The sequence below is a fragment of the Macadamia integrifolia genome, chromosome 12 (genome assembly GCF_013358625.1).
Source record: "Macadamia integrifolia cultivar HAES 741 chromosome 12, SCU_Mint_v3, whole genome shotgun sequence".
Taxonomy (NCBI): Eukaryota; Viridiplantae; Streptophyta; class Magnoliopsida; order Proteales; family Proteaceae; genus Macadamia; species Macadamia integrifolia.
Genome location: NC_056568.1, coordinates 3805482 through 3824422, shown reverse-complemented (window position 1 = coordinate 3824422; position 18941 = coordinate 3805482). Strand labels below are relative to the sequence as shown.

Sequence of the window (18941 nt, the reverse complement as noted above, 5' to 3'; positions counted from 1 at the left end):
ACTATCGGCATTCATAGTTATCTAAACCATAACAAGGCTATTTACATTCAAGAAACGCAAAGTTGAACCCAAAAAGGAAGAAAAAAAATCTTCTTCGTTAGAGGGAGAGAGAGAGAGAGAGAACTTAAGGGTATCTGGAATTTACAATGCGATCCTGTAGAATCTTAGCGCCTTCGGCAACAGCTTGTCCGGCATGTTGTACAACGGTATCGGCATAGCTCCTGACAGTGCGAGTGAGGTTGTTCTTGCCCCCGACCTCAACGGCTTTGTTCACTGCGGATCTTAACCACGACATCGCCACCTCTAATTAGGGCAAAACTAACGAAATTCGAAAGAGAGTCAATGCGCCTATGGTTTTGACAATCTAATCTCTTTGTTCGCAGAATTATTTATATAATTTGCAGAAAAATGGGACAAACAACGAGAGTAAAACCAGAAAGAAACGGTTTTAAGGAGAACGACGCAGTTGAAGGTTTAAGCTTTGGATATCAGAGATGAGAAGTATATGCATGTGAGAAGTTTGCGGAAAGAGATAGAAGGAGATAGAAAGAGAAGGTGGGTGGGTGTATTGTTTTCATTCCGTCATATCGTGAGGAAGAAACCGAGAAGGGGTCAGCGTCTCTCGCCAATTTTCCCCGATTTTTTTTCATCGAGGGGCGACTTTGGGTCCGTCCGTCCGCGGTCTACCCTCCTATTCCGGGTGCTTTGGCTTCCTAATCATCTAATCTAATCTTTTACTTTTTTTCTTTTGGTAGAATAATTTGGGAGCTAATCTAATCTAATAATTGCGAAATGTGGAGTCAACATCATTCTATTTCTACCTTCTTTTTTTTTTCTTTTTTTTTACATTTCTATTTCTACGTATGTTCCTTGGTATCATTTTTATTTTTTATTTTTATTCACAAAATTGCTCTAGCTGCATTTGGTATCATTTATGGAACTTGTTTCTATTTAAAAAAAATTGGTAAAACATAAAAATTAAAAAGATCACAATAGTCGTTTATGTGTTTCTGTCAAAATTGATTTTCAGCTATTTTTTTGCTGAACTTTAATGAGTACATGCTTAAAGTCCCAATATGAAGGGGTAAAGTAAGCATTTACTTTGTAATTATAAATCCAAGCCCCTTATCCCCTCTTGTTCAACCTAAAGTGGAGAAAGAGAGTTATAAAACAGATTTGTGAAGGGAATCTCTTTCCCCATTTATGCAAAAAAATTATTTTACACATAGATATACCAAACTATTTTTCATAAGAAATCATTTTTCTCAAATAGTTACCAAACCATTTTTATGTTTTGATAAAAAAAAAAAGTTTTCATTAATGATTTTTGTTATTTAGATAAAAATAAAAAAGAAAAACAATACCTACGTTGCGTTCACAGATGCACTTCAGTTTACGGCAAACAGGATAAACCGGAAAAAAATTAATAAAAATTAAAGGCCACACACCCTGTAGTGTCGGCACATGGAATATTGGATTCGGCTCCTCTCCTTAATGCTCATTGTCCATATTTGTCCATAATTATGCAAGTAATACATGACGAAGTAATGATCCAACGGTTTAAAAATGATGTGAAAAACAAGGCATTGACAAAAGGCTCGAAAACTGAGGCATTAGGAACCGTTGGATCATTGTCTCGCCACGTATCGCTTGTCCAAATAGCAATGGGCAAGACTTGGGCGATAGACACTAAGGAGAGGATCAAAGGAGCCGGATCCAAGCAAACAATGTAGGGGTAAGACAATCTTTTGAATGATTGATGCTTTGACCAATCCTTCCATTAGCCTATACGCAACTATATTGGCAAGTAAAGTATTTTGCCTCTCCGTGTGTTTAGATATAGGAGTCATGTTACCTTTTAGGTTTCTTTTTCCATTGAACAAAATATCAAGATGTTAGTGTATAAATTAGACACACGACCTTTCATATCTTACTTGTGAACATCACACTTTTTTTTTTAAATTAAAACCCTCCTACTGAACAATTATCCATCCTCTCATTCAATTGAGACCAATCTGGATGATGATTCCGTATTTTAAATCTATGGTTGAAAGCCACTTTTTCTAAAAATAAAATAAAGAAAAAATATCTCTAAAGTGATGCATTATAAGTCTCCTTCCCTGCCCCTTCTCTTCACATTAAATGATATATTAGCTTCCTAATAATGAAACTCATTTGTAGCCCACGTTGGGTCACCCTGCACGCATATCCTCCATTGGCTATTTAAAGAACCCTATCAAATAACAAATATGTGGGGGGGAAAAAAAATGACAAGTATGTGTATAAAAACAGATCCCCACACCGCAGTCCCATGTCTTCTCACATCATAATTAAGTTGATCGGTCTTTCATTGACATTCATGTGGGTACTTTGTCCATTAAATCAACTCACGCCTAATTGTTGTGGCATAGGAAATCCCCCCATCACCTTCATACTATCATTTTGGGAAACCCTTGAGTCCACATCTTCTACAGTGAGTGGTGAGGTATGGTGACCATTGGACGGTTGAAAACATCAGGGCACGTGTCCTAAGAAGCTCCTAACCACCCGATGCTCACTGCACCAGTGGAGTGACTGCAAATGATTTTCACATGAAACCCTCTTCCTACTTTTTATGATGGGCACTAGAATGATCCCTAGTTTTGTGGCTAATGTGTCAATGCACAGATCAATGGGAAGGCAGATAGAGGCATCTTCAACACTTGGGTCAAGAGGATAAAGTATTCTTTTCACACCCAATTGTATTCGGATGTAGTGGATGCGACAAGGAACAATTCTTCTTCTCCTTTATAATTTTAAAATGTATGACCTAAGATATACAAACAACACGCTTGTGCTTTTTGGTGGTCCTGGGTATCAATATAAAGACTTAAGGTTTGTCAATCAAGGCTTTGTAAGGCCAGTTTTAGGTCCAGCCCAATAGATAACTTACAATTGATAAAATTGAATTTGAATTCTCTCCATGTCCCTCGATGTCAGGCGACAATCTCACACCATTCATGGGGTGTGGAGACCATCTTTAGGGAACGGCTCAATAGTATGATATCCCATATCTACCGTCCAAAATAAATACATAAATAATTTTTCTTGTCACCTCTACTAGTATGGTAAGTTTTACCCAATAGCACTATACAATGTAGCATAAATCAATATGAAAAAATTGGTCAACCTTTTTTTTTTTTTTAATGGTCAACATTTGACAGCTTGAGAAAAGAGGTTCTATATTCAATGAGCTACACGACTCGTAAATATCTAATGACTAGAAGCCTAGAATCGAATAAGTGCTTGTCAGTGATATGTAGGTTGAACTTTGAATAAATGATGGGAAAAAAATATATAGCAACATAGGCCATCATTTAAACATTGATCATATAATCGGAAAATATTATGGGAAAATTACATGATTACCTATTTTTGAGTTTTTCTTTATAAAATTACCCACAAAAAGTTTTGGTTAACAAAAATACCCAAAATTGGGTTTGGGTTTACAAAACTACCCACCCAAAGTTTCAGTTTATAAAAATACCCAAAATCATGTTTGTGTTTACAAAATTAAGCAAAATAGTGAGTCTTCATCTTCCACATATAATCATGTATTTTTTTATTACTGAAACTTTGTGTGGGTAGTTTTGTAAACCCAAACTCAATTTTGGGTATTTTTGTTTACTTAAACTTTAAGTGGGTAATTTTGTAGAAGAAAACCTAATTTTGGGTATTTTTGTTAACTAAAACTTTTGATGGATAATTTTGTAAAAAGAAACCCATAAGTGGGTAATCAAGTAATTTTTCCAAAAATTACAGAGCAATATAGTTTTTTTTTTTTTTTTTTTTGAAAGGGGAGTTTAGGGAGGGGTTCTTTGAGCCTTAGGCGTTTAATATGCCTTGGCACATTATCATATTATATTCATTATTTAAACAAAATTTAATAAACAACACATAAACTTATGTGTATAGTTGTCGCATCTTTCAATGGGATTACAACTTATTTAGATTGGGCTGGGCATCGATTGAATTGGTTTCATATTTTCTTAAGATTTGTTTTTCGTTCTCCTCTTGTTATTTCCATTATACACGCAGGACACAAAATGTCCTCACTGGTCCCAATACTCGGTTAGAACAAAGCCTACTCTCATACCCTCTTTTTTTTTTTTTGTGAAAATAAATTTATTCAAATAAACGGGAAGAACTCATGGATGCCAAGGATCGAAAATGGGTCAAATTGTCATGCCTGTCATAGACAGGGCCTCCTTGCCAGGGAATCAGCTAAGTTGTCAAATTCTCTTGGAACGAAAGAAAAAATGCAAGAACCAAAATAAGTCTTCAAATGGAGAATGTCCTCCAATATGAGCTTGACAATTGTTCCATTGTTCAAGTAGACGATAATGTCTTCAATTGTTGTCATTCTCCACCACAACATGGGTGATATCCTAAAAAATTGCTTCCAATAGATATGAGCGGATTGCTATTGCTTCACCCCCCAAAGCCAACTGAAACTGAACTAGGTATGAGATGGCAAAACAAGGGCGGCCTTGATGGTCACAACAAATGAATCCTAAACCTCCATGCATTGATCCAGGCTTGCATCACAGTTAATTTTAAAATAATTTGCAGGAGGTTGCTCACATTGAGAAACTGAGAGAGCGGTTGGAGGAGATGTTGAAGGCAAACAATGGGAAGAGATGGTTTGGTAATATTCTTTGAAATGATTTTCAACTGCTTGAATCACTTCAAGAGGTGACCAAACCTTCTTCCCATATAAAAAATAGTTTCAAGTTAACCATAGATGCCAACAAATGAAAGTGCATAAGGATACTAGTTCCTTACTTGTTTCCTTGTCTTTTGATGAAAAAGCCTTCCAACCATCAATTCACTCATGAAAAAACTTCATAGCCTAATCTCTTAGTTGCTAAGATTTCACATTGCACAGTAAGATTTTAGGCTTCATTTTCTGCTAAAAACTTCATCAAAAGAAAATGGGTGGTTTAAACATAAATAATTGTTATGGGATTGCATATGATTCTGCTCGCTAGTGTTTGTTGTTTCCACACTTGATCTTAGCCAAAAGTTCAAGAAAGGGCACTAGCCACAATGCACTCATATGTATTGGGCTAAAAATTAAGGTTTGGGGATCACTACTTGGTCGCATGCACCAATCAAGTGAGGCACATAGGCATCTTGCCAAAGGAGGTAAGCTGGCCTTTTTGCCACTCTTGTGTCTCGGCGTTGGGCACACGATTAGATAGTGATATTTTGTCCAAAACTGAAATAAAAAAATGAGAAAAAGGATGTAGTCTTTTATCTCATGGACCCATCAATATTTGATGACAACTTGCAAGTCATGACACATTCGAATTGTTGTTAAAAAGTCATTTGCATTATCTTAGTAATAGCCCCTAAAGGGTAGGGATTTAGGTATCGTTATCATATAAATCATATTGACCGATTTGTACCAATATCAATATGAACAAATATCCGTTGAAATGATTAAAAAAAAATCTCTTTCTTTAAAAAATGTGAGTTTTTTATTTTTTTAGTACTGAAATCAATCTATCCAATACGGATTGATATATAAAGTCAATCTATATCGATATGGATGATGAATAATACCAGCATTAATGCACAAACTAAATCTTACCAATGAGGCAAAATGTCTTGAGGGGGGGATACTCAATCTTCAAAGAACAATGATTAAAAAAAAATTGTCTTTCTTTTTTTGTGAATGAAGAATATAAAAATTGACAAACATAAAGTTATACACTTTGCTATTCTTAAGCTACTATGTATTCCAAGTGAAAATAAATGTCAAAAGTCAGATGGTATATTCAAATGCCACAAAATAATGCCATGTTAAGAATTGGCACACTTAAGGCAACTTTGGTCGGGCAGAAAAGTGGGTCGGGTATCTTTTTTGTAGTAGAAGCTTTCCTTTCAATGGTGGGGGAGGAAGAATCCCCTCACTGCCGCTCATGATGCAAATGGGGGACTATGCGATGGAATGTTTTTTTTGGTCCTCAAAAGCATAGAGTTCCAATTCATGAATCAATGGGGCCCACATCTTTGAACGATTCCCCTTGTTCAATTAGGGGTGGCTATTCTAGTCACAACATGCCAACTTGACACCAACAAGATACTTGGTTTATGGCTTATGGGTCTTGAGTTCGGTTCAATTTTAGGTTGACCCATAAATTGGTTTGGTAAAATTGAACTTATTGGCTACATCTTGAAAACGCATTATAAGGAAATCTTAACAAATGTAGCCTTAGCCTTTCACCCATGATCTTAAACATTTTTTATCCAATGTTTATTAGCGTCTATTTTTCTTCTCATCTTCTCGGTTTCAACATTTTGTGGATTATAATTAAATACCTCAACCCCTGAATATTTAAATTCTAAACCATGCTTAAAGATAATGAATTATATAAGTATACTTTGGCAGCATTAAGAATCATGAGTGGACTTTAGAAATTAAGGCAACATTTGGTATGATTTTTTGGAATGCATTGTTGGCCAACAATGCATATCAAACACAACCATTGTTTTGGTGTCAAATGTTTGCTTATAAAATTACCATATTGAACCATATCCAAATTCAATCATTTCATGTCATTTTAGGTTAATGGAATAGACTTTTGAAAAAAAGCCTTCGAAATGAGATAAAACAAAAGAAAGAGCTATGCAATTGACTGCCCCTTTCGTAGTGACTTTGAATTCATAGGTGTCCTTTTTGTCATCGTTTTGTTTGAGGCGGAAAAAGTAGAGAATGAAATGTAGAAATAGGGGAAGCTGCCTCTTTTTACTTATTTTTTATTTGAGGGCTACTTCTCCTTGACACCCCCCACCACACCCCCCCCCAAAAAAAAAAAAAAAAGAGGCTTTCAAAGCTTACAACCATAGTCTTTCAGTAGCACCATTGGAATCTAGGCCATTTGAAGCACCAATAGTTGTAATTGTGGTTAGGGCTTTCTTTCTAATTGTTCCAATGTCCAATCTATATGACCTTCGGACAATACAAAGTACACCTCTTATATAGAAAAAGGTAGTAACTTACTTTTTTATTGAAAGATCATTTTCATGTTATTGTAGGTCATTTCATTTTGACATGAACGTAATTCATTACTAACTACTAAACTCATGCTATTTTCCAATATGGTGGTGGTAGGAGGATTGAACCAATAACTTTCTCAAAACTTATAATAGAGCCCAACTACCTAGCTATAGCCTGTCTACCATTGAACTAGAAGCTCATCTTTGGCATTTTCAAATTACTCATATTGATTGCTTAATGGTGAATATCTCGAAACTATATAACCTAGATCCAAAGGATTATCATACAAGTGTGTAAGCCTTGTAGTTATATTGAAATGGTAAGTCTTATTCTCAAACTAAGAAACAGTTCTATTGGGGCACTACATTGTACATTCACAATATCGAGCAATTCTCTATTTCCCCAACCATCAAATTCACTAAGCAAACGACATAGATTATGTATGCACTCTCTATCTCTGTCTCTATCTCTCTTCTCTTAGTACTTCGTCCCATGGACCATTGTGCCCCTCTCTTACTTATCCTGCATTGCTTATTTAGAGAATCATCCTTTACTATTATCCTTCACTATTATTAGCAAAAATGTTATTTGAGCCACCAGGGCAGGGTATGCTAGCAACTTTGTATGTGTCTCTCATGTGAAATGACTTTGCCAGCCTCTTATTTACAATATCATTGGAATTTTTGAGCAACCAGCTTAAATTAGTGCAACAATGGGGTGCCACTTAAGGATTTCATAAATTGGAGAGATGAGACGGCTTAAGGTTGTGTTTGTTATGCATTACCATAACAGATTTTTGAGGTAAGAACACAGTTGGAAACAATTAAAACATAAAAAGAACCGGGTTTGGAAGCATTCTAGACACCGAATAATTATATATCCAGAGAATGTAAACCGAATACAGCTTTAAGGCATCCCTCTTTCTCGTTGACTCAGATTTCGTATCATTCAACTATTATATTTCCTTTACCTATAGTCTCTCTTTCTCCTTCTCTGTGTGTCTTCTCCCACCGAAGAGACGGCCATGGCGTCCCAAATCCTCAGACGCGTTCTACGGGGCCGTCAAGCCGAGCAGTTATCAACTGCCTTGATTGAAAATACTTCTTCACCGAGGTTTCTTTCATCACCTGTTCGAGCTCTATCGTCAGCTACCTACTCCACCCAACCAATCCGGGCTACTCTTTTTCCCGGCGACGGAATCGGTCCTGAGATCGCCACATCCGTTAAGCAGGTTGGTTTCCCTTCCTACCTCCTAATTTCAACGTATTTTTATGTATTTGTTCTTATTTCCGATTCATCAGTTCGTTTGAATTGATCGCTCTCTTGACTTTCTATATCTTCCGCATCAATACAAAACCATTATTATTCCACTATAAACGTAATAATGTATTATTGGTATATTGTTAATGAGGATCCAGATCATCTAATGTTGTTTTCAACTATTTTTTCTGACTGAATTCATCAAATAATTTGCATGGTCAATTGAGGCTCCTGAAAACCTGGAGAAACTAATCGAACCACTCGTCTGCATGTGGAAGATATCAGGTCAAAACTGAGACATGTAATTACCATAAAAAAATTAACGATCTTTCCCCTGATGGTTAATTTTTCGGTTGAAAATTTTCAGTTTGGTATTCCTGGCGCCTGCTCAGTAATTCTGTTCCCCTTCCCCTTTTATGGATGCCCGAAGAATTGAATTGGTAGAACAAGAGATAAGAATATCCAGGCCGAACAGAATGCTTGGCTAACCCCAGTGGTTATGTGGAGTATACAGAATGCATGATAGTAAAGGCTAAATACTGTGAAACTCCGCTAAAATGGAGTAGGTAACCCATGAAAGTCCTTGGTTGATCAACTGCATCCTTTCTTGGTGGATCTCAGCAGTCACTAAAACAGATTCCTAGAGGTGAGCAGAGATTGGATGTGGCCTAATGAGATGGGAGAATCTGCTTGGGCATCTCTCTCTCTTTTAATTGGGAAAGTCCTTGTTGCACCAAAGTTGGTGAAAAAGAAGTTGTAACATCATTTTATTTGCCCCTCTATAATTATTTAAAAAAACCTATACAACTGTTTTATGCTACCAGTCCCAATTCTGGATTGGGGGTTGGTGCTTTAGATTTGTAGCTAACATGGTAAAAAAAACTTTAACCAAACCCTTATTTTATAATTTCGACCTTACGTTAGGGTGTCCATTGGAAGCGATGTGCTACACTATGACCCGTATGTAGTGGATAGTGAGCAGGGATTAGCTAGGGCATCCTTTGAAAGTGACACACTACTTTAGTGCCCGATTACGGTGACGAGTGGGCAAGGGTTCTCACACCATGAATGAGCATAGATGTAGAGGTTAGCCCAAAAAGCATAGCATGCATAGGATTAGGTTAGCATATTGGAACATAGGAACTTCAACGGGAAAGAGTTTAGAATTGATAGATATAATAAGAAGAAGAAGAATTAACATAGGTTGTATACAAGACAATAGATGGGAGGGTTAAAAAAACTAAGGATTTAGATGGCTATAAACTTTGGTATGCTGGGGATAAAGATAATAGAAGTGGGGTGGGAATAGTATTAGACAATGATTTAAAAAATGATGTTTTAGATGTTAAAAGAATTGCTGATAGGATTATGTCCATCAAAATTGTGTCAGGAAAAGTGGTAATCAATATAATTTGAGCTTATGCACCCCAAATTGGATTAGACGAAAATACTAAGAAACAATTTTGGGAACATATGGATAGTTTAGTTCAAAGAATTAGTCAAGGAGAAAAGATTATTTTAAGGAGAGATCTAAATGACATGTTGGAAGAGACAATAGAGGTTGTGAAAGAATTTATGAAGGATATAGTTTTCAAGATAGGACTGAGGAGGAGACTCCAGTTTTAAATTTGTTGTGGCTTATGATTTATGTTAAACACATGCTTTGAAAAGAGAGAAAAACAGTTAACAGCCTTAAAAAATGGAAAAATAGTTGCCCCATAGACTTATTTCTAACTTGAAGGGCTGATAGGTTGTTGTGTGAAGATTGTAAAGTTTATAACAGGGTAGATCTTAACCACGAAACATAAATTAATGGTCATAGATATGTGTTTTACAAAGCGGAATTGTAGGAAATGTGAGATTATTTGCCCTAGGATAAGATGGTGGAACCTAAAAGGAGAAAACTTGAAGACATTTATTCATAAATTAGTAATACAGGGAAGGTGGGATTTTGATGGAGACACTAATATGATGTGGAACTAGATGGCTACTTATATTATGAATGTAGCTGAAGAAGTTCTAGGAGAATCTAAAGGAAAGTGACATTCATCTAGGCAGACCACAAACCTTAGATATATACAAAAAATTAAGGTGTCTAAAAGTAAAGGAAGCTTTAAAGAAAATGAAATTAGGTAAAGCAGTAAATCCTAATGGTATTCTGATAGAGGAGTAGAAGAGCTTAGGAATTAGTGGAATAACTTGTCCATATCATTTGTTTAATAAGATTATGAGCACAAGAAAATTGCCAGATGAGTAGAGGAGGAGCATTGTGATTCCGATTTATAAAAGTAAATGTGATTTTAATGCTAAGATAACTATAGCGGAATAAAACTTATGAGTCATACTATGAAAATTTGGAATGGTTAGACACCGGTCAAACTCGGTCAAACTGGGGTTCAGTTAAAAACTTATATTTTAAAGATCAGAAAAGAACGAAATAAATAAAAGACAAGATTACAACCATTAAGAAACAACAGTCGGTGGTGCTGTGGCTGGTGCACCCTTGCTTAATCACAAGTTCTAAGTTCAAGTTCCAATACATGCAACTTCGTCTTTGAATTTCGTTGAGGAAACTAGTGAACTGAACCGGCTCGGTTATCTGAAAACTGTCCTCTTTGACAAAACCAGCCAGTTAGATTCCAGTTTTAGAGCTAGGTGGTTCTGTATCCAGATTGAACTGAAGGAGGTGGTGTTCTGGTTTAATCTGGTTCGACCACTGGTTTGTTCTGGTTTTACAAACTATGCAATTGCCAGTGGAAATGAAAAGGTTTCCATTGACTAATTTTCTGTTGGCTACATTGGGGCTCAACATTGATCTACTGTTTTGCTTTAGTCATGGATAGGACAAACTACACTTATCTAAGATGAGGTTTTGTGAAGTCTAATACACTTTTGGAGGGGAATACAAGGCTAGAACTATGAAGGGATTCTTGGGAAACTTAGTGTTTAAAAATAAATCAAACTAAGGGTGAACATATGGAGAAAAATTTTATAATTCTTGTGCAGAAATGAGGACATACTAAGATATTGGCAAGATATTTCCCAAAGCAACTATCTTTCTGTTATACTGTTTTTGTTATCCATAAGGAGAATGATATTGAAGATGATGTTGCATGTGGAGTCGGGTTGGGTGGATGAAGTACGGATGCACATTTGAAGTCTTTTGCATCAAATGTATCCTGTTCAAGTCCTAGTATTTTTTTGTAGGACAGCTATAAAACCAATCATTTATTTGGATGGTTGGTCATGGCCAACAAAGTCAGATGCTTGTGCTAGTGGTAGAGCTATTTGGTGCAAGTTGAAGGCACTAAAAGGGCAAGTTGAAAGAAAAAGGATGTTGGCTGAGGAAATGGGAATGAATTTGATGACCCAAGTTATTGAAGATATACCACTAATGGAGTGGAACAGTGGTGTTAGATGCATGTGTAATAGGTAAAAATTTATTGGACCATCCAGTAGCTTTGAAAAACTATTATCAGATAGTATTGGGTCAGTGTTTCAGGTATGCAAATGTCATATATTTTGTAGTACCTTGCTTGAATTATATTGAATGGAACACTCTGGTAACCCATGGTTTGATAAGACATCAGAATGTTCAAAACCTTGAGCTGAATGGTCACCTTCATGTGATCACAGTAGCGTGAATACCAGATTGTAGTACTCCATTCAAGTTCTGTTTGGTGAAATTTGTTCAGTATGACGATGTTTTAACCATAGGTCTGTGTCATGGTTTTTTATTAGTCTATTAATGCTTTGCTCGAAGCACTTTGCCTAGAGCTGCAATCACTAGGAGTTTTCTGCGTAATATGCATTATACAAATTTAGCACATCCAATAGGGTTGTACACTAAGTCTCACGCCTTATTGTACAGAGTTTGGATCTAATCAATCCAGAATCAGTTGGCTATGTTCGATGCAGTTCAGTTCAAGGAGGAAATCCAGAAAATGCACAAGAAGGGCCAGGAATATCAATTCTGAATTGAAGCAGAATCTGGTCTGGTTTATTATTCAAATGGGTATTGTTCACGTGGGCACTATTCACATTGGGGTTAATAGTTTGACTGAAGATTCTGCTGAGAAGATTTCAATGGAGGCTGTTTCAGAAACTTTCTATTTTTATGATATTAATTCTATGGCTAATAAGCATTGTATTTGTTAGTAGTTTCTATTTTGTTAGATTTATAGAGATTCTCTCTAGTAAGATTTCTAGAGAGGTATTATTTTTATAGTTTCCTTTTTTGAGTAGTTCTATTTTTGGTCTTTGGGTCTTTCATTTAACAATGTACTGCTGTAATAGAATGGACGGTTGAGAAATAAGTTTGTTTTTCTTTGGTTCAGTGATGAATCTGGACAGGTTGCAGCGGTGAAGCTATAACACCTCTTGGTGGTGATTCCAAGAGCCTGATTGGTGGTGATTCCAATCAGACCCTACTGTGGTGATTCAGTAGGTTGGGAATGGTGGTGAAGCTTTGGCCATATCCTTTTTATTTATTCTTTCATATGTAAAAGGAAAAAAGTTTAAATTTGTCCTTAATATGGTTTCTCCCTATATGCTATCCTGTTGCAATTGATCTCTTGCTGGCTTTACTGGTTTGAGATTGATTCTGCATTACTGTTCCTTCATATTTCTTATTGGATAGTTTCCAGATTGACTGATTTTTTTTTTTCTTTCTGGATTTGACTAATGATGGCTGTACATGCCGCTAATTGCTCAGCAGAAGATCAGGTTAATCTGTCATGGGCCATGGCAAATGCTTATAATCCTTTGCTTGCCCTCATTTGGATGACCTCTATTTACTTTGACAGTAGCTTTAATATTTTCAATTGCAGAATGATTGTGTTCTAATCATGCCAAAATTAATGTCTTTGACTATTGTAGGTATTTAATGCAGCTGAAGTACCCATAGAATGGGAAGAACATTTTGTTGGGGACAAAGTAGACCCAAGAACAGAGAGTTTCTTGACATGGGAAAGTTTGGAATCTGTGCGTCAAAATAAAGTTGGGTTAAAAGGGCCCATGGCTACACCGATTGGGAAAGGCCACAGATCTTTGAACCTTACACTAAGGAAAGAACTTGGTCTTTATGCTAATGTCAGACCTTGCTACAGCCTCCCTGGCTACAAGACTCGATATGATGATGTCAATCTTGTCACAATCCGGGAGAACACTGAAGGAGAATATAGTGGTCTTGAACATCAAGTAAGCTTCTTGTGCCAAATGGATTCCTTCTTCAAACTTTTTCTACCGTTTCCTTTTCCATATTGATTGTGTAGTTTCTTACAAAACCTCTCAGAGGATTCACTTTTGTGGTACGCTAGGTGGTGAGGGGTGTCGTTGAGAGTCTCAAGATTATAACCCGCCAAGCAAGTCTCAGAGTGGCAGAGTATGCTTTTCACTATGCCCAGACCAATGGAAGGCAGAGGGTGTCTGCCATCCACAAAGCCAACATCATGAGGAAGACCGATGGCCTTTTCCTCAAGGTTTGTTGACATTTGAGACAAACTCAATCTCTGGTCTTTTACCATCTTCCTCCTCCTTCCCCCCCACCCTCTTCTCTTTTTTCCCTGTCCTGGTGGGCTGGTGGTGGTTTGTGCTTATACTTCTTTCATCTTTATCTACAGTGCTGTCGTGAGGTTGCGGAGAAGTACCCTGAGATAAACTATGAGGAAGTCATTATCGATAACTGTTGTATGATGGTATTGTTTGCTTTGCTAATCTCCAAATTGAATACATAAACTGGGAAATCAGGCACAACAACCCAGTGGCACGGGATTCTGTTCTATGCCAAAAGTTTCTGTGTGAGTAGTGGCATGTAGTTCTTTTCTGTGCGACAGTTTTTGTGTCTGAATCCTAAGTTGAACAAAAATAGGATATAGGTAAAGAATATTGAATTGTGAACTAGGAGTTCCAAGGACCCACTATTGAAATACCTAGTTTTCTGTTATCAGAAATTCTTTCCTGATGTTTGATTACTGAAGTACATCTTTTATAATTTAAATTGATGCTCCTGATTTGTCACTCTTGCTTCTAATTCTGTGTCTCTCTGAACAGCTTGTGAAAAACCCTGCAGTCTTTGATGTACTGGTGATGCCTAACCTTTATGGAGACATCATAAGTGACCTTTGTGCTGGCTTGGTTGGAGGTTTAGGTTTGACTCCCAGGTATCAGTCTTTTCTATTGTCTCCTGCAAGACATAAGTAATCAAATAAATATATCATTTCTCATCCATCCAACCTTTTGTAGCTGTAACATTGGTGAAGGAGGTATTGCTCTAGCGGAGGCTGTCCATGGTTCAGCACCAGATATTGCTGGGAAGGTGAGTCATGCAATTGTTTCTCTCTCTCTCTCTCTCTCATTGCCATCTCATGTTTCACAAATTTTTGGCTTGTCACTGTTATTGCTAGCATATGTACACATACTTCTGTACATTCCTCATACAGTGAGTCATAGCTAATTGATAGCTTCTTATCAATAGAAAGTTGCCTTGTTCATCTGCACCCTTCCCATGCCTGTATGTGTGTGTGGATCAGAAAGAACCATATAAGAGAAGCTTTACTGGAAAAATGAAATGGGTTATAAAATAAGCATAACTACTGCAAGTTAGACTGTTGGAGTCATGGGTGTGTATCTTGGTTCCAAAATGGTCTCACCTTGCCACCATGTGCATTGCATTGCATGTGTCCCTTGGTAGATGATTACTTACCATGGATGCCACTGCCTAATTCTCTTATTTCTTAAGTAAGATTGAGGCCCATCAAAAGGGAAGATGTAGAATATTTTGTGTTTGTTTTCAAGTTTGACCTTGTTTTGAGTGACAGTAATGACTTGGTTGCTTAACGGGCCAAGCTAGGGCTGCTTTCTTCCTTCTGCATAGGGAACTCTACTCCTCGATGAGTTTTCTTTACTCCACCTTTCTGCCTTATCAGTATATTTTGGATGTGTTACTGATATTAAAAAAATATATATTTTCTGCTTTTTATTAGAAAAATAGAAGTGCCGTATTATCACTCAATTTGTCAATTCTAGTTGTTGTACAATCTCATCTATGAAAATATTTTAAATGATTTAGAAAACTATGAAACAGTCTGGATCTGGGAGAAATACTATTTGGATGAGGTGGTTCCTTAACAATTCAGGCTGTTCTTTAATCTGGAATCACCTACTTTACTGGATACATTTAATAACTGGAATCTGCCGTTGTATTTGTTCTGTGTGTAGACCATAAGTATGCTGTATGAGACCAAAAAATGTGATGCATTACCAGTGTTCACTATAAATGTTGGTTCACCATTGAGAAATGTTTCTCCTCATCTTTTTTTTTCTGTTTATGTGAACACGTGGTCAACTCCCTGACTAAGGATATTTCTGAAATTGCCTTGCTTACTTTCGGCAAAACTTTTAGTAATTTGCATACATAAAGAAAAGAAAGTAGAGAAATTAGAGTGAAAATAGAAGGAGAAGGTGGATCATATGAAGGTGGAGAGAGGGGAAACACTACCTTCACTTGGCTAGCATTAAAATTCTTTACTCTCTACCAAAATCTCGTATAAGGATCTACAACCATATATAATGACTTGGTAACATAAGAAAAACAGAATTCTAATGCCAATACCCTTCCATTCCTGACCAAAAAGTCCAAAACTTCTTAAAATAGCAACTTTTAAACACCAAAACAGGGCATACAACTAACTTCAACCTCACACTGAGACTATTTAAATATATTATTTAAAATAAACTAATCCCCACACTACATGATCTATGGGTCCCACTGATAAAATAAACTACTCTAACACTTAATTCCACTACAAGTTTAAAATAAAAATCCTATTGAACAGTTTCACAGTACTTCCTCTGAACAGAATACAAACTAAGACCATTATTCTGAAATCAAACCATATCAGATTCATGAGATCCTATTTCTTATATGTATATAGGTACAAGTTTATAGGCTTCGATTATGATATTTGATGATACCACTCACTTATGATGGGATAGTGTATACTATATCAGGTATAAATACTGAACTCCCAACAAATTAGGCAACCAAGATTTTAAATTGATAACATGGAAGGAAACCTAATTAGCCTCAGACATATGGTACATAACCACTCTAATCTCAGTATTTCATGGACTGTTTGGGCAGCTAACCCATGATATGTCCCCATGTTTTCCTGGACTGTCTGAGCAAGTAGACCCTGAGTGGACTGTCTGGAATTTCCAGGCCTTAGAAATAGGTCTGACCAATGGAATCTTTGATTCAAACAATCAAATCACGCAAAGTTGTTTCATCTTGATGGTTGGGCCATGGGATAGTTAGCCATATATGTCGTTTCAAAACTTAATTTTACATATATGCTTTTAAGAGGCCAGTAGTATATATATGTTTCATTTTAAAACTTTAGTTTTAGAATATACTTATTAAAATATTCAAACTAAGAGACCTTAACACCACAATAGCCTTAATCCCTAGTTTAGCACCATTTGTTATGCTCCAGATATTACTTTTACATATAATAAACTTGAGAGCATATTTTATGTTAACTCATCAGGCTGCTTGGGTTGTTGGAATGTTGAACCATCGACTGCTAGGCCATGATGGCTTGATGATGTTGGTCCTAATGTTCGTCTTTAAAACGTTGTATCTTGTGACAAAATAGTGATTATAGAGTTGATTGGCATGGGCCGAAATATGATTTTCTCTACCATTTCGTAGTATTTCCTCCCTCTAAAATAAAATTCTGGCTCTGCCCTACAGACATGCAGTAATGCATATTGTGACACATCATTCTTTCCAAACCATTTGTCGGTTCATCCATAGTTGTATTATTTGCACAGAATGGTCTTCATCAGCATCCTATGTGCATTGCATGAATGTTTTCTGTTAGTTAGTGCTGGTCTTGGTTCTCTGGTCTGAAATAAATTCTCATTCTATTCTTTAATTATTCCAGAACCTTGCAAACCCAACGGCCTTGCTGTTGAGTTCTGTTATGATGTTACGGCATTTGGAAATGAATGATAAAGCTGAAAAAATCCATGATGCCATCATCAAGACAATAGCAGAAGGGAAGTACCGAACAGTTGATCTTGGAGGCACCTCTTCAACCACAGATTTTACAAAAGCAGTTTGTGATAATCTTTGAAACCCTTTTGGTTTGATTCAAGTGTTTCGGTTGATACAACCAATTGTCATCAGCAGCCAACCAGTGCAGCTAAATTTTTATTTATTTTTCATTTCCCTTTTCTATTACTCCCTTCTCCTTTCTCACCATTTTTTTAATGGTTCTGTCATAGTAAGCTGGCTTTTAACATTTGATTGGACTAGGACAAGTTGAATCATGGACTCAATCCAAGCTCACTGCCAGTATATTCCGTCACTAGATGTATAACTAAAACCAAAGAAGTGAAGCAAGACGGATTATTTAAATATTCTGTTTTTTACTCTATTTGGGGGTTCGTTTAGCTTCACCTAAGGGCTAAGGGGTTTACAGAGACCTCTCGGCTTACAATTTCATAAAGGCAAACTGAAGGAGATGGCACTTTATGTTCAACAGTGTACCTGCCACTCTACTGAGTGAATGGAAGACCACCAAGCGGTGACTAGTAACTTATTACATTGATTGCCTCTATTATTTCTGGGAATGAATTATGTGAATTCTCACTGTTCAGTGCACCTTCCAATTTTTACTTCTTGTCTTTTGTGTCATATTTTCTAGTGAATAGATTCTTGATCCTCTCTCTTCTCCTCCCCCGGTCTATTTAAGAAATAAAATAGAAAAATCTGTGGAAGAAAGAAACGGATGCAGCAGAGAAGCAAAAGGAATAAGGCTATAAGCCACAAGGCAGAAGTGGGAATATCAGAATTTCTGCCCCTTTCTACTTGCTACTTGCTACTTGCCAGTTGGTGTTCTTTTTCCGCCTTTTTTCATGGGTTGAGTTTGATTCATTCACATGGACACATGTATTAGATTACACAAGTACCAACTAGCTGTTTGGATTGGCAGTGGTTTCTGTTTGTTTCTCTCATTGGAAACCTGGCCAAAGGATTGAGGATTTTGGATCAGCAATTTAGCAAATCTGGGGTCGGTCTTAGACTTGTGATCTTTTAACAACTTACTATAATGCTTCCAAGGCATAACAGAGTCGGCGCACCTTCTGTACAACTAGAGGTAGAATCATTCTAGCGGGGGAAGAAAAAGGGGGGGGGGGGGGCAAAGAATAATTCTAGTAGAATAGCAGAAAAAACACCAATAGGATGAGATTGCTTTGTCACCGTGGTCCAATCGTGTGGTTACTAGGTACTGATTCTACTCGCATCACTACAAATCCATTGATCAATGGGTCCAGATTAGTAACCTTCCAAAAGGTTGGAGAGATTTGAGTTCATTCGAAACACCACTAACCTTAACGGAACATCTGCAAACCAATTCTATTAAGCATCTGGTTCATGAAACATTGGTCTCTACCACCTTAAACAAGGATGAAGGGGAAAAAATGGACATTATCCAATGCAACATTATTGGCTTACACAATTTAGTTTGCAAGGAATTGACTGGTCAGGACACTTCATTACAGATACCAAACCTGTTTAACTTTTGGTGTTGAGAAGTTGATCCTAAATCCAACACATTGTTACCCA

At 36.7% G+C, this 18941-nt stretch overlaps 2 protein-coding genes across 2 annotated transcripts in view; one reads left to right on the top strand and one right to left on the bottom strand.

The window, feature by feature from the left end:
* The window catches only part of LOC122057861, a 31055-nt gene extending 30372 nt beyond the window's left edge, over positions 1 to 683 (bottom strand). The window contains exon 1 of the mRNA XM_042620194.1: positions 146 to 683. Within this exon, the coding sequence (XP_042476128.1) occupies positions 146 to 295 (150 nt within the window). The 5' untranslated portion in view covers positions 296 to 683. The remainder of the gene's footprint in view (positions 1 to 145) is intronic.
* Positions 684 to 7946: 7263 nt separating this feature from the next.
* LOC122094688 (isocitrate dehydrogenase [NAD] catalytic subunit 5, mitochondrial-like) lies at positions 7947 to 17975 on the top strand. Its single transcript, XM_042665283.1, has 7 exons — positions 7947 to 8276; positions 13184 to 13504; positions 13624 to 13785; positions 13927 to 14001; positions 14357 to 14466; positions 14549 to 14621; positions 17254 to 17975. Exons 1-7 carry the CDS (start codon positions 8070 to 8072, stop codon positions 17443 to 17445), a joined length of 1140 nt encoding a protein of 379 aa, XP_042521217.1. The 5' UTR covers positions 7947 to 8069; the 3' UTR covers positions 17446 to 17975.
* Positions 17976 to 18941: the final 966 nt, after the last annotated feature.

What these genes read in the sequence shown, in the direction of transcription:
- LOC122094688 (XM_042665283.1), top strand. Translation starts at nt 8,070, where the DNA reads ATGGCGTCCCAAATCCTCAGACGCGTTCTACGGGGCCGTCAAGCCGAG. An exon ending in ATAGTGGTCTTGAACATCAA is followed by an intron (nt 13,505 to 13,623) that starts GTAAGCTTCTTG and finishes GTGGTACGCTAG; the next exon opens with GTGGTGAGGGGTGTCGTTGA. An exon ending in GGTTTAGGTTTGACTCCCAG is followed by an intron (nt 14,467 to 14,548) that starts GTATCAGTCTTT and finishes AACCTTTTGTAG; the next exon opens with CTGTAACATTGGTGAAGGAG.